A 14,887-nucleotide genomic window follows, 5' to 3' on the forward strand; every position below is an offset into this window, starting at 1 on the left:
TGGAGAACTCAGAACCAAAATGTGACTTCTCTAGTTCTCTTGAATCAATAACAATATAACTATAAAGCACATACCTAATACCTTAGACTCTAAGAGGAATGATTCATCCCTCTAATTTGTGAGGTGAAGGGAAATGAGCTAAATTTCTCTCATTAGAATATATTATATATGCAAGAACATGAAAATGCTGAATATACAATCTCAGCCAACATAATTGCAAACATCAAACCTTTGATAGCTTCTACGAAGATTGAAAGTACAAACTTAAAATGATGCTGCAGTATATTTTGGTTTGGCCAATGGGTTGCTGCATGTATAAAACAAGATTCAAACTCCCAACACTTGCTTAAGCAGACTAGTGAGCTAACCACTAGAGTAACGCAATGAGCTTGTATCTTTTCATGTTTTGCAGCCTGAGACAGTTACACATTAGAAAATTTAAGTCTCCATACTTTTATATATAACTGGATATGCTACTTGAATTTGAAACATCATAGAGTGTCAGGTATGTACTATTTTGACTTATATTTGTTATGTTCATATATATTTAATAAATAAAAGGATGGGTTAAGCATGTTACTGCAATACTGCTCATTAACAATATAACATGATCAAATGTATAGATTTCTATTTATGTTACCAAACAACCTGGGATTGCCATGGCGGAAGGATCCAATGGAAACAACCTTGGGGTGTAAGCATCATCGTTGAGGCTGCGAATATCAAAGGGTACCTTGTAAATGCAGCATTCCATGGTCACGGGTGATTTCAATCATGATTGTGGTCCATGACCATGGTCGAACAGAGGAGACAGAGAAATAAGATGTGTATATATATAAAATAAAGAAATGAATAAAGCTAAAAGAGAACTCTATAAGGCTTAAACTCAATGCAAAAGCAAGGTTCAAGTACATGGGTGATTGTGTCACCAGAATCCAATTGTTCTGGTTTTATTTTGGCACAACCTGTAAGATAGAACAAACTGTTTGAATCAAAGAGAGGATTAGGAGTAAGAATCCAGCAATGGATGCAGCAGCTTGCCATGGAGTCCTGCCATAATCGCGCCACAAGGTAGCTTTCATTTTATGCAAAGGATCTATGCAGAAAAGATCCAAGTCTCTGCAAAGTGTATAGTAATGCTCACTGAAATTCACATGAGTAATGTTCTTCCAAAGACCATTGAACAAACTGGCAACAGAATCAGCATCCCCTAACCAATTCACCAATATTCCCTTTTCAACCAGCACATCCACATCCCTACTAGTGTTTATAAGGAAGTCCAAGACAGCAATATAGTCGGTGAAGTAGGCCTCGTCCGGGTAGTGGCACTGCTCCAATGCCATCATGTTGCGAAACAATGTCTCCGTCCAATCCTCCACTCTCAACATAGGGATCTCAAGAACCTTCTTCCCGGAGAATCTCAAGTCCATTGCGCAATTGCTCTTAGTGTTCACATCAAATTTAACTCCTGCATCAACCAACTCGGTAGCACTCTTAAGCTGTATCATAGATTCATTAGTCCTACCCTTGGTGAAAGGTAATGATTCCAAAGGCTTCAAGTAAAACACTCTAAGCAGATCAGTGAAGTGTTCTATCTTAACATTATGAGGAGTCAAATGAGAGCTATTGTAGTACCCGAAATAATCAAAGGTAAGATCAAGAAATGAATGGACCTTACCAACACCGGAATGATTGAAAAGGTCCTCAAGAATTGAGAAAGGAATCTGATTTTCAAGCAACAACAAGTCCAATCTTATGTTGGTTGTCAACCAAGGTTTCCATAAGAGGGTATCATCCTTTGACCAATCCCCATAAAAGTGCCTCCAGAAAAGTTCAAATATGAAAGTACAATCAACAAGCACTACTTTGACAAGTTCCTCAGGTGACAAGTGAATAATATCGGAGTAACAACGCCGGATGTCGGGTTCGGCCTGCTCAATTCGGCTGACAAAACTGTCCAAATCGAGAGTTGTGCCGCCGGCTCGCTGGAGGAACTCGTTGCAGTATATAAGCTTGTGTCTCTCCATATTTTGAAGCATGGGGCTGCCATGGTGGAAGGGTCCAATGGAAACAACCTTTGGGGTGTATGCATCATGGTTGAGCCTGCGGATATCAAAGGGCACCTTGTAAATGCAACATTCGGTGGTCAATGGTGGCTCTGCACCCTGCAGCATCCTCCTAATATCATTCATAACATGATTGTGGTCCATGCTATTCAACTAAGGCAAATCGAGAACTTGAAAGTGGAAAAAAGAGTGAAGAAGCAAACAACTAGAAAATGAAAAGAGCTGTGCAGGTGAGTCCATTGACCAGACCAATAGAAAAGACAGCGTAGCTTTCAATCTTCATCCTCTTGTGGTGGTGTTGCGTGTGGGGTCTCTAAGCACACCAACAACTTCTAAGGAAGTTTCATCACACTGTTATGATTGATTCCACGTTTGACTGAAATTGTTATTTGAGGTTTTATTAGTTCTAAGTAGTACTTGAATGAAACCATCAATATTATCTGAATATTGCAGTTTGATTTTGTCATGTACATTTCTCTCGGGGTAAAAGCTTTCGAATTCATATAACCTTTGGTGTTGTAATTAATTGTAAACTAGTAATTTACCAGTGCAATGCAGTTTGTTTATGTTTATAACGATTTTTCTAATATATGTCCTAAAGACATTTTATTTTAATGTTATTCATTAAAATTTGTTATAAAAAACATACAAAATTTAATTTTTTTATATATTTATTAAAATAAAAATTTTAAAATTTTATACTAATAATAAATAAATTTAATATATGTTTTTTTAGTATATATGTTAATTAAATTCTATTTATAAATATTGATTAGAATTATTAATAATTGATTAAAATTTGCAACTTGTTGCAACAAAATATATATTTATGTTTGCTGGAAAATCAAGTAGTGGGTATATTGTTGTAGGATTTGGCAGTTAATAATGCAAAATAATTGTGATGGACTAAAGATAAGATGAGGTGAATAATATGTTCATTTAGTAGTGATAAGTACTTTCTTTGTGATGAATAAGAAGAGGCTATTAAATGATCATGAAAGACAATAAAATATAAGTATTGAACAAGAAAAAAAGGAGAAAAAAACCTGAATACGGAGAAAGAGACATCTTAAAATATGTTGAAACTATCTCCTTGAATCATTTCAAGGGGGACTTTTCATGTTAATGTTGTTTTGCTTTGTTCATGAGCCTTTATTCCTCCTAGATGTCTACCACCCTACATATCAACAGCTTACTTTACTACCATTAGATTTTACTATTCTAGTGTTTTTGTTTTTTGTTATTATTTTTATAAGGGAACATTAGATTTTAGTCTGAAATCACTTCTACATTCCAATTCTTGTTTTCCACCCTAAAATCATGTTGGCTATCTAATTGATATGCATTTTTGGATGTTCAAATAACTCGGTCTTATTATATGTCTACAGAGACAGGGTGAAACTCTATTGGAAAGAAAGGTTCAACTGGTCAAGCCTAGAGGTAATTATGCTCCCTAGAATTCAAAAACAAAGTAATATAATCTAAAACTTATAATTTGACTTGGCTTGCTGCAGAATTTCAATGACAGAACAAACTGCTTGAATTGCCGAGATAATTAAGAGAATAATTCCAACAATGGATGCAAACATTTCAAACTGTTGTAATAATTATGCCGAAAAGCAGTGCAAAAAATATCTATAAAAAAAAATAAAAATCAACCAGGTCTCTGCAAAGATGGTAGTAATGGTCAGTAGCATTCACATAGGCAATATTCTTCTAAACACCATTCAAGAGCTTGGCAACAGAATCATCATCCCTCGGAAGGTTCACAGCGCTTATAAGGAATCCCAGTTCAGCAACATATCCAGTGAAACTAGGATTCGTTCGGGTAACGTCACTGCTCCAACAGCATCAAGTTGCAAAACAATAACTCAGTCCCATCTTCTGCTACAATCTGCAGGATCCCGAGAATCTTGCTGGAAGATGTCAAGTCCATTAAGCATTACCACATTTCCTCAATGATTGCTCCAATAGGTTTCAACCAAAAAGCTCTAAGCAGATCAGTGTAGTTTACTCTTATGATGATATCATTGTCACCATTATAGGGAAAACCAAAACTATTGAAACACTTAAAATAGCAACAGGAAAGTGGAAAATCACACCTTAAATAGTCTTATGTTAAAGAGCCACTTTCTTTAAATATAACATCAAGCAACCCATAGTACCCGATGTGCGACTTTGGACACCCCATAATACCCAACTCCCTAACATAATGGTGCCTCCAAAAGAGCTCAACAATGAAACCAGAATAAACTAGAATCACCTTCACAAGCTCCTCCTGGGTGAGATCAAGTGTGTTGAAGTAACAACATCGAACATGGGGTTTGACCTATTCTATGTGGTGAACCAATGTCTAACCTGAAGTTGTCTCAGCTCAATTCAAGAATTAGTCGCAGTCGCTTCTGATGCATGTTTTGGATCCTGGGGTTGCAGTGGTGGAAGGAACCAAAACAATTTCCTCGGGGGGTTAAAGCATCTCTGTTCAGCCTATGGGTAATTGGGTATCAAAGGGAACCTAACATATGCAAGCATTCACCGATGGCTGGATTTTCCCTTTCTTTCATCTCCTTAATGTCAATGATGAGTTATAATATGTTGTGGTCATGCTTCTCCTCTAAATAATGATCAATGTAGCACTGTATCCACTGATACAGGTCACAGATTAAAATTAGGAGAAATATTTATATGCTCCTCGAGCACATTTTCCTCGTTAGATATTACCATATTACACCATCTTTCTCTTTACTACATTAATTTCTAATGCATCTAATTGTCCACTGCAATAGACTAGTTTATTACAAAAATCAGTTCATTGGTATTTAGTCCAAAATAAGTAACTGAAATCAGCAGAATAATAGCTTTTTATCAGTTACTTGACATCTCCCAAAAAATAATTTGCTAAACAATCTATTTTACACATCCAAGATAACAACAAATCCAAGTACAAGAATTAAGGAAAACTAAAACAGCAATCATTCTTGAAAAAAAAAACTGAGCTATATGTTCCAAAATTAGTTTGTGAGAAATGCGTACAATTTGGACTTGTCAACATGAGCATGCTTATTTCAGCTTAGATTTAGATGAACTAGAAAGTGGTCTAGCTGTTGACTGGGCACGTACTGATAATCTATTAGCCTTCTTCAAATCATACTTTACAGATGCGAAAGCACAGATCAAGGCAAGAATCATCGTTGGATAGACATAGGCAGCTTTTGAAGGATCAGTACTTACTGGTTTCCCCAAAACTCCTTCCTTGACCAGTCCCCAAACTATAAGAAGTGTCCCGAACATGCTCATTTTTCCGGGTTTTAGGATACCCACAAGTGATCCTGCCACTGAGAAGTAGCTTCCAGCAAGAACCTGGTAAATAATTGATGCATATTAAGAATAAAGAGCACGAATAGAAGAATGGGAACGATATATTACAACTAAGTTAATTGGAACATCAAGTTCGTATTTAATTAAATCATCATTGCACACCCTGAGAAATTAAATTCCCAACATGGTCCCCTTTTCCAGGACTAACTTTTCCAACTAACTTGAATGAGATTCAAAATTTCAGAACTGATTCGTCCAATGACATTCATATCATATCATATCATATGGTTATGGCCTTGCTAAAGTCAAGAAAAAAGGAATAGCAAAATGCAAAAAGCCAAGAAGGGGGTTAAAATGGACATGAGGCCATAATTATACAAAGGAAAAATATTATTTGGTATGGAATCACATTCACACATCTGCACAAGAATTTAATAATAACTTTACTGGAAACAAATTGATATAGACATGCAATCATTATTGTTATAAAGGTAAGAATCTTTGATTCAAACATCTACTTTGCTAGTTGAGGTTTTGACGTTGAAAAGGGAATGGTTCAATAAAGATTTGATCCCCTCATGCTCAAAATGAAAATGACATTAATAATTATTTTAGACATGAGACAATCTAGATCAAGTTTGACTACTAACTGTGAATTCATCACCTCTAAAATACACTCTAACGAGTCTCATCTTACAAACACGAGTAAGATTAGATGCTGATCTCTTTACACAAACAATGTTATAAATGGCTAGTAATTTTTCTCAAATATCCACCTAAGATTTGGTTGGCCTTTACACTCAATTTTGTTTCTTTTTCATGGCAATAACATTCCTCCTAACTACTGAGTAGCACATCAATAGCATCACTATTATCACCCAAAGAAGAAAAAAAACATGTGAAATGATGAATTGAAAAGGCATAATGATTAACTAACCTCCAAGCGTTGAAGATCAGTAACAGCAGAAGCTTCCTTAACATTGGTCAAGTTATACAATTCCAACAAATCACCCCATTTTGGAACAGTCATGTTATGGATGAGTCCATTCACAGCAGCACCAGGGAACAGAAGTGCCTTCACAACAGGAACAGGGAATATCTCACTCGAAATCAACTGCGACGATGTCACGTGCAATGGCGTCGTGCACGTGCCAGATCTGCAAGTCACCCTGCACCACAACCAAAATATAGAATTGAGAATCTCAAACATGCTCAAAACACTGTTAACTGATGTCATCAAAATTGGTGCCGCAATTTCAATTCAAGAGGTAGAATTTTAGGTTTTTTATGTTATGGTACCTGAAAAGAGGGATCTGAAAGATGATGAGGACGAAGAAGATGCGTGCTGCTACAGAGGATATGTTATTTGTCCATGATTTCGATGATGATGATCGTGGCGGTGGTGGTGGTGATGGTGATGTTGATGACGATGATTTGGATACGACCTTGGAAGGGGGCATGGTGATGGCGGCTGTGGAAGAAGATGGAACGCAATGTTATGGTGTGGCGGTTACTTTCCGTTCCCAGTAACCAGCCCGATGTATAATAAACTATGTCGCCGGCGGTGTATTTTGTATATATTTTTTTTAATCGATGGATAACATTTCTTAATTAATTTTGTGTATGAGACTGAGTTGGAATGGACAACTATTGCATTATGTGTTCTAATGAGTTGTTTAATGAGTCGTTTCTTTTTTTTTTTAATCAATTTTTTTTTTTAATTTGAACGGGTATTTTTTTGGGTTTTTTAAGGAATAATTATTAAATTGGTATTAAAAAGATTCATATAATTGAAAAAATAGTACTTAAAAGATATTATTGACAAAAAATTCTTAAATAAATTTAAAATTTAACAAAAACAACCAAACATTAATTACTTTCATTTTCGTTAATAAAAAATACCGAATAAAATGGTCGTTCTTCCTCCACCGCCACCTAATAAGTAATAACTCTTCGCCAGTCCTTTTCTTTGTCATTTTTCCGCTCTTTATCCTAGCAATGATCTCTCTTCTCATCCAACGACACTGTGGAATCTATGTTTATTTTTTGCCACAATAACAAGTCTCACACTTGTATAAAATTAACAATTAACTCCTTCAATCAGGGAGATTCTATGGTGCTGATGGTGGTTATAAATATTACATGCTTACATGTGGTGTCATGGTTAGATACTGAAAGTTGAAGATAAATGTGAATACGAGACTATGGAATCTGTGAAGTAATTCCATAGCTTCCATTTTGATTGTTTTGTGGAGAATAAATAACTAGAAGATAATTACTAATTTATAGATGGTTAAGTAATGGACTCCCGTTCATATGGTGGGTTGTTTGATGTTAGTTAAAAGGTAAATAAAAAAATAAAAAAGGTCCCAAAAAATTAAAATAAAAAAAGTCCTAAAAAAATTTCAAGTGATTAGGTGAGGAATACGAACTAATGAGAATCCTAGCCTAAATGTATATTTTTTTTGGTAAGGATACCAATACCATCTGAATTTGCGGGTATCCACCCAGTTCCTATCCATTTAGGATGGGTAATTATCCGCTCTGCACCGGGGCGAATTTTTAGCAGGACGTGTTTTTGGGAGGAGCGAGGTCGGGTTTAGGTAATACCTACTCCTACCCGCCCCGCTATATATATAATATATATAATTTTAATATATAATATGTATAATATATGTAAAATAATTAATAAATGATTAACAATATTGTATCATATTTAAATTTTTACTTATAATTTAATTTTATTTATTGGATTTTAATAATTATAGGAGTGGGGCGGATTAGAGTTCAACGTTTTACTACCCACGAATAGAAGCGGAACAAGTTCTATGCATATTGTTGTACAGCGAAGAAGGATCGAGTATAGCAAAAACTCGCCCCTACCTACCCCATTGCCATCCCTATTCTCTGGTGACTCTAGTGAAACCACTGCACTTTGAACCACTATTTCCTCTCATTTTTAATTAATTTTTCTCTTTTTCTTTTTTTTAAATAAAATATTTAAATACACAAAAAATATTTCAAAAATTACATTACAAACCACTATCTATTCAAAAATATCAACAAATAAATATAATTTATTTTTTTAAATTTGAATAATTTGTTTATGAAAAATATTCATAGAAATAAATAAAAATAAACATAACTTCTTAGAATTGATTATATTTTATGATAAAGTATATAAAAAAAATTTTATTATATAAAAATATAGTATAATTGGTTTACGGATCTTAGTCTAATTAATATAATAAACCCTAACCAAAAACAAAAAATTCTATTTTTACCGTACTTTAAAAAATATTCTTTCTATTCTGGAAAATCAATGATTCCATCTAAAACAAAAACTGATTGTCATCCCACATTTCATGATATGCCTATTAAATTAAGGAAAAGTAACCGAACTATCTTACTAATTTTTATATTTTCATCATAATCATGAATCAATATAACAATAATGATTCCCTTCATGCCACATTCATTGGTAACGTTAAATAAAACAAAGACCCAATAACTCATCCTTTATGGCCGTTATATGCATTTCAAAATATAAAGTTTCTACAGCCCACAAATCAATGGCCCATTACTCTAACACCTAATTATAAAACTAATTATTGTATATCGACAAAAAAAAACTAATTACTGTTTAATTATTCTCAATTGCAGAATGGAATGCTTTTTCTGGAGTTAATACTCAAATTGGCCCCTAAAGTTTGTCTTCCGACTCAATTTAGTCCTCAAGGTTTTAATTGACTCTAATTGTACTTTGAAATTTTGCCCCGCGCCTCAATTTGGCCCTTTCGTCATTTTCTGTCACCGGAGAGCTAACCTAACTATTTTAAATGACACCTAGCAGTTTCAAAACGACGCCATTTTACTGTTGGCGCCGAAATCTTTAGAAACGACGTCGTTCACCTTAGAAAGGGATTAAATGAAAATCCAAACATTAACCACTTCAAAGGTGAAACCCAGTTGACCCTTTCTCTTCTTCCTCTTCCCTCGTTTTCCTTTCCGTCAGAGAAGCACCATGGATATCGCAGTAATGGAGTTTTGAAACTTTTCTTACTTGTTTCTACCCCATTGTGAAGATTAATTACTTGGGAGTCATCTTTTGAAAAATAGGTTAGTAACAAAATTGATGCTCTCAACTACCATGCTCTGTTTTTCTCAACATGTTGGTTGTGGGTTGTTTTTCATTTTTTTTCACTCTACTTCATCAGTGAAACTTTGGGAGAATGTGGTTGATTATGGTTTTTGATGATGATAGAGTTTTTGTATGTTAGAGTTTAATTTTTTTTGCATGTGTGTGGCTGTGATCAACTGAATCGTTCAATTCTTTGTCCGTTTGAACAATTTTTGATTCTTCATATTCTATTTTAAAATAATAATTTTACTCCTTCATATCCCATTTTAATTTAATTGTTGATTGGGTAATTTCTTGTAAAAATAAAGTATTTTCTGTGCTGAACATTGTCTGCATCAATGAACACACATGACAATTTTGCTTTCATGTGTTTCTTTGTTCCTTCTTGTACTATTGTTTACAAGAGTGCTGATATAGTAGAAAAGGAGTACTGCATTATGTAATGATCATAAGAAGAATATAATTTTGATAAAAGAATCCTACTTTTATACATGAACTTTAAAGGTGTGATTACTAGTTAGAATCTGCGAGGGAAGGATTGACTTGATGATTAAAGTGGAGTCTATTTTATTTCTCAAAAATCCTTCCCTTAAATTTTCTGCAAGAAGCTTGTGTTTATCCTAGTATGTGCTTCATTAACATTAGTTGACTTCAACTCTTTGCATATCAATTTGTTAAATGGAAGAATGTGCTCTTTTGGTAAAAATATTTGAAGAAGTTTGAGTAAATGGGGATTATACCGTATCTTTAACTTTCCTTCTTAATGTTCTAATTTGAATAGAGCTACCTGAGCTTTGGCTGCTGCTTCTCAACATTCTTCTCACCTCTTAGAGACACTCTTCGATTTGGGGAAATTGGAACTTCTAGATTTTATTTGAAATTTTTAGGGGTTAAATTGATGCCTTCAAATATTTTGCTACGTCATCTAACTGCTAGGGTGCCAGGTGTCTACCAAAATTGTCAGGTCAGCTTTCCGGTGACGGAAAACGACGGAAGGGCCAAATTGAGGCGCGGGGCAAAATTTCAGGGTACAATTAGAGTCAATTAAAACCTTGAGGGCTAAATTGAGTCGGGGGTCAAATTTCAGGGGCCAATTTGAGTATTAACTTGCTTTTTCTGTTCCGCTCTGTCTCACAACCATTTTCATCCCCACGCGTCATTCTTTAATATTGTCATACGAAGTCAACATACTATGGTGAAAACAGAGAATTTTCCCTTCAATAAAACTGTCCCAACAATTTTGTCGCTGAAAATTTTTTTGCTGCACTTTCAAAATGCCAATCTTTCCTACACAAATAAAGTCCATTAAGCAACACATACCCTCTTTTTCAATATGATAGCATGGAAGAAAGGATTTAGAAGGATTGAGCTAGAAACAGACTCCCAAGCAGCTGTGAATTTGATGGAGAACCCTCCAAAACGCCACCCAACACTAACTCGCCCGATTAGAAGAATTAAAGAGCTTCTCAACAGAGATTGGCAAGTGCGCATACGACACATATATAGAGAGGCTAATCAATTAGCTGATAGCATTGCAAATTTGCTACTAAATCAAAACAGAGAGCATGCTACTTGGGATCATCCTCCCAAAGAGATCACTCTTATTTTATTTGCTGATAGAAGTGGGGTTTCTTTTCCCCGTTAATTTTTTTGTTTTTTGTTTTGTTCCTGACCTTAGGACCTCCATTGTACAAAAATAAAAATAAAAAAATAATTGCTTCTATGGCTACACAATTTCACACTCTCTTTCCTACACAATTTTACATACACCTTTAACACATAGAATTTCAAGTTGAGGTAGAAAACCAAAACAACATTTTATAACATCATGCAGTATATTATATCCATTTTCCTGTATTTGTGGCTTGTATTTGTGTACCTCAAAATTGTCGCCGACAATGAACAAATGCTTCCACACCACTCGTATCGTGGAAGCAATTTAATCCAACATGCAATTAACGTTTTAGCCTTACCTATTTTTTAAAATTCTTTATTTATTTCTGCAATAAAAAATTCTTTATTATTATCTTTGGACTATGGGTAATATGATTTACCTTATAAGTACATAAATAATGATCTTGTAAAACTTTACAGCTGTTTATATCTTTATTGGCAGGTCAACATCTAGCCATCTATAGTCACCCTAAACAAAGCCACCAAAGTCATCGTCGCCCAGCCACCTTCAATTTCCGTGGCCATTATAGTTCTCCATTCAAATTCACAGACCTCGATCCAGATCTTTCCACAAAATCATCTCCGGCAAAACTGGGATCGCCACTAGCTGTCTTGTGTTTCAAACCCCTCACGGAGCAGCTTTTCAATAGCACGCAATGATGAATCTATCGTTGTAAGTTGCAGCATCATCTCCGCTATCCGTTCATTTGCCTCCATTAAACCACGACTCAACGTGCTACCTCATGCTTATTGGAGTGTTAATTTTTCTAATCGTGTTCCTTCAGTAACCTCTCTCAATGAGAGCACCAATTGATAGCCCTGTTCAATAATTCAAGCTCAAGCAACAGTACAACAACCACAAAATAAGAATAAGAAGATCATGCAGCGATGAATCGAGTTAAAAATCAAATATGAGTGTGTATATAATCTGAAATGGAATGAATAATAGTTTTCCCTTTCGAGTGAGAGAAGGACTCCTCAATGATAACAATTCATATTTTTTATCACTTTATGGTTCTCTGCCTTTCCTTTTAACCTCTTTTTCTCTCTAAGTGTTACGTAACTAACTTGATACTACCTTCGATTTTATTACTTTATAGCACCTCTATTTTACAGCTCGTAATCCTTCATCCAAACTAGCTGCTTCTTCACACACTTATTTCTCTGCTATGCTAACACTTTATCTGGCCTAATTTCCTCCTCGTCGCTTTTAGCTTCTTGTATTAGGCCGAAAGTAGCAGTTGTTGTTAATGCAAGGGGTACAATCGGTCAACTTTAATATCCTGTGAAATGGTAACAAAATCAAAGATTTCAAACTCGGTAGGGGAGTGAGGCAGGGATAGATCCAATATCCCCCTAACTCTTTGTGATTTACATGGACTATCTATCACAGTACATTGAACAAGAAGTGGAGGAGGAAAACTTGAGTCCTATAAGGGTAGGGAGGAATGGCCCCAAAATTTCGCACCTCATGTTCGCGGATGATCTCTTGCTATCTGCGAAAGCTTTTGTCAGCCAGATTATTATAATAAAAGAAGTGTTGGAGAACTTTCATGCCATTGCAGGGATAAAAGTCAACAAGGACAACTCCACCATAATTTTCTCCAAAAACACAACAACCCACATCAGACAGGAAATTACTAGTAGAACGGATTTCAAGAAAAATAATGCTTTGGGAAAATATCTGGGGCCGGGCTATGATAAACAACAACAGAAAAGGAAAGGAGAATTTTAAAACAGTTATCGATAGAGTTCATAGTAAGTTGAAAGGTTGGAAGAGCAACTTCTTATCCCTTGCGGGAAGGATCACCTTAGCTCAATCAACCATCAGTCCCAGTGTAAACTTCGAGATGCAAAACAGAAGGGTGCCTAAAGGAATATGTGAAGAAATTGAAAAGATGTAAAGAGGATTTATTTAGGGAGACACCGGAACTCAAAGAAAATTTCATGCAATAGGATGGAAAATTCTCTGCTCCCCCAAGCATGAAGGGGGATTGGGCCTAAGAAAACTAAGCGTTATGAATGACAGCATTTCTTATGAAGATAATCTAGCAACTTAATAAAGAACCAGATTCTCTCTGGGTAGAAGTCATTAGACACAAATACTGTAATGGCAACAGACAAATCATACAACCAAGAGCAAGAAGAACGGACTCACCTTTATGGAAAGAATTAGTCAAAGTTTAGCCAGAATACAAGAGGGACACGTTTTGCCAGATTGGGGATGGACTCTCAACGAACTTCTGGCGAGATCCCTGGGTAGAAGACATAAATAGCCTGCTGGAATTCGCAACACAAAGCATTTCAGACACTGAATCCGCTGTTTGGGAATGGACCAATGACAAAGGAAAATGGGACACTAGCAAATTAAAGGAATACTTACCGGAAGATATTGTGGCCAAGATCACGACATCTCCACCTCCATCCTTAGACCAAGATGAGGACAAGATAGGCTGAAAGCACACGGAGGATGGTGATTTTTTCATTGGAGCTACATACAAAGGCCTGGAGAAATGGACAAAACCCCAACAAAATGATTGGACCAAGATATGAAAATGGCAAGGGCCTCAGAAGGCTAAAACACTAATGTGAAGACTTTTACACGATAGATTGCTAATAACCAGAGAAAAGTCCACACCTTTGGTGGTGATGACACATGCCATAGTTGCAAAACTCAGCCAGAAGACACTTTACATGCTTTCAGAAATTGTCCGATTGCCTCAAGCAACTGGATGAACGTGATAAAACCAGTTGCTGTGCAAGTTTTCTTCGGAACCAATTTGAAGGATTGGATCACTCTAAACCTCAACAATCAACTAGGAACCTCACCAAATACATAATGAAAGGACACTTTCATCATCACATGCTAGAACATGTGGAATTGGTGAAACAGAGAACTTCATAAGAACAGCTATCAAAGACCTCCCAATGCAAGCAGGGAGATTTTAAAAAGGGTGCGAGAAATTCGTGAAGCTTTTGACAAAAAGAAGATCTCACCTTTGAAAACTCGGAAGGAAACCATCCATGTGAGATGGAATCGGCCACCATCAAATTGGGCACGACGATGAAGGCGGGTTGCGGGAGGACTCCTCAGAGGCAGCGACGGGAAGTGGATTGGCGACTTCTCCTTCCCCATCGGTCGTTGTTCAGCTTACAAGGCTGAGTTGTGGGGCATTATGAATGACTAGATCTGACTTGGGCTTTGAGAATAAGGAAATTAATTATACAGCGTAACTCTCAAGCTGCTATATCATGATTAATGGTAAAAAAGATCTTAACAAACACCCTAGTACCTTGATCAGAAACATTAACCAGTGAAAAAAAAAACCTTGAAAATTTCTTTTTGTAAATATTTATAGGGAGAGAACAGATGTGCTGATTGCCTAGCTCGGAAAAGTCTAAACTTAGACCAAGGCTTTTATTTTTGGGACCTGCCTCCTAGAGAAGTTATTAGCATCTTAGCTGATGATGAACAAGGGGTTTCTATACCCCATTTAATTTGTATTTAGTCTTCTTTTAGCTTTGGCCGGATTAATCACCAAAAAAATAAAAAATTTATGTGTATCATTGACCGAGAGGTTTGAGAACTTTTTAGAAAGCTCACTAATGTTGGTTTCATGGATGGTTTGGTTTGTTTTGATTTGGTTCAGGTTTGGTTGCCTTTTGACTTGAATTTTTTTTTGTTATG

General features: G+C 35.7%; 2 protein-coding genes and 1 long non-coding RNA gene across 4 annotated transcripts; all 3 read right to left on the bottom strand.

Annotated features, from left to right (window-relative positions):
- Positions 1–853: 853 nt before the first annotated feature.
- LOC107463336 (putative UPF0481 protein At3g02645) lies at positions 854–2,369 on the bottom strand. The gene has a single exon (XM_016082124.3). The coding sequence runs from the start codon at positions 2,208–2,210 to the stop codon at positions 951–953; it is 1,260 nt and encodes a 419-aa protein (XP_015937610.1). The 5' UTR covers positions 2,211–2,369; the 3' UTR covers positions 854–950.
- A 1,264-nt stretch (positions 2,370–3,633) lies between these two features.
- On the bottom strand, positions 3,634–7,026 carry LOC107463327 (uncharacterized). Its single transcript, XM_016082117.3, has 3 exons — positions 6,684–7,026; positions 6,322–6,553; positions 3,634–5,426 (listed from the first exon to the last, which is right to left on the bottom strand). Exons 1-3 carry the CDS (start codon positions 6,842–6,844, stop codon positions 5,127–5,129), a joined length of 693 nt encoding a protein of 230 aa, XP_015937603.1. The 5' UTR covers positions 6,845–7,026; the 3' UTR covers positions 3,634–5,126.
- Positions 7,027–11,574: 4,548 nt separating this feature from the next.
- On the bottom strand, positions 11,575–14,057 carry LOC127741178 (uncharacterized). Of its 2 annotated transcripts, XR_008002169.1 has the most exons (5): positions 13,838–14,057; positions 13,583–13,704; positions 13,358–13,479; positions 12,278–12,482; positions 11,575–12,018 (listed from the first exon to the last, which is right to left on the bottom strand). It is a non-coding gene; the product is annotated as an uncharacterized LOC127741178 (long non-coding RNA). The 2 variants fall into 2 exon arrangements; XR_008002168.1 differs by lacking the exon at positions 12,278–12,482.
- Positions 14,058–14,887: the final 830 nt, after the last annotated feature.

The sequence above is a fragment of the Arachis duranensis genome, chromosome 8 (genome assembly GCF_000817695.3).
Source record: "Arachis duranensis cultivar V14167 chromosome 8, aradu.V14167.gnm2.J7QH, whole genome shotgun sequence".
Lineage (NCBI taxonomy): Eukaryota > Viridiplantae > Streptophyta > Magnoliopsida > Fabales > Fabaceae > Arachis > Arachis duranensis.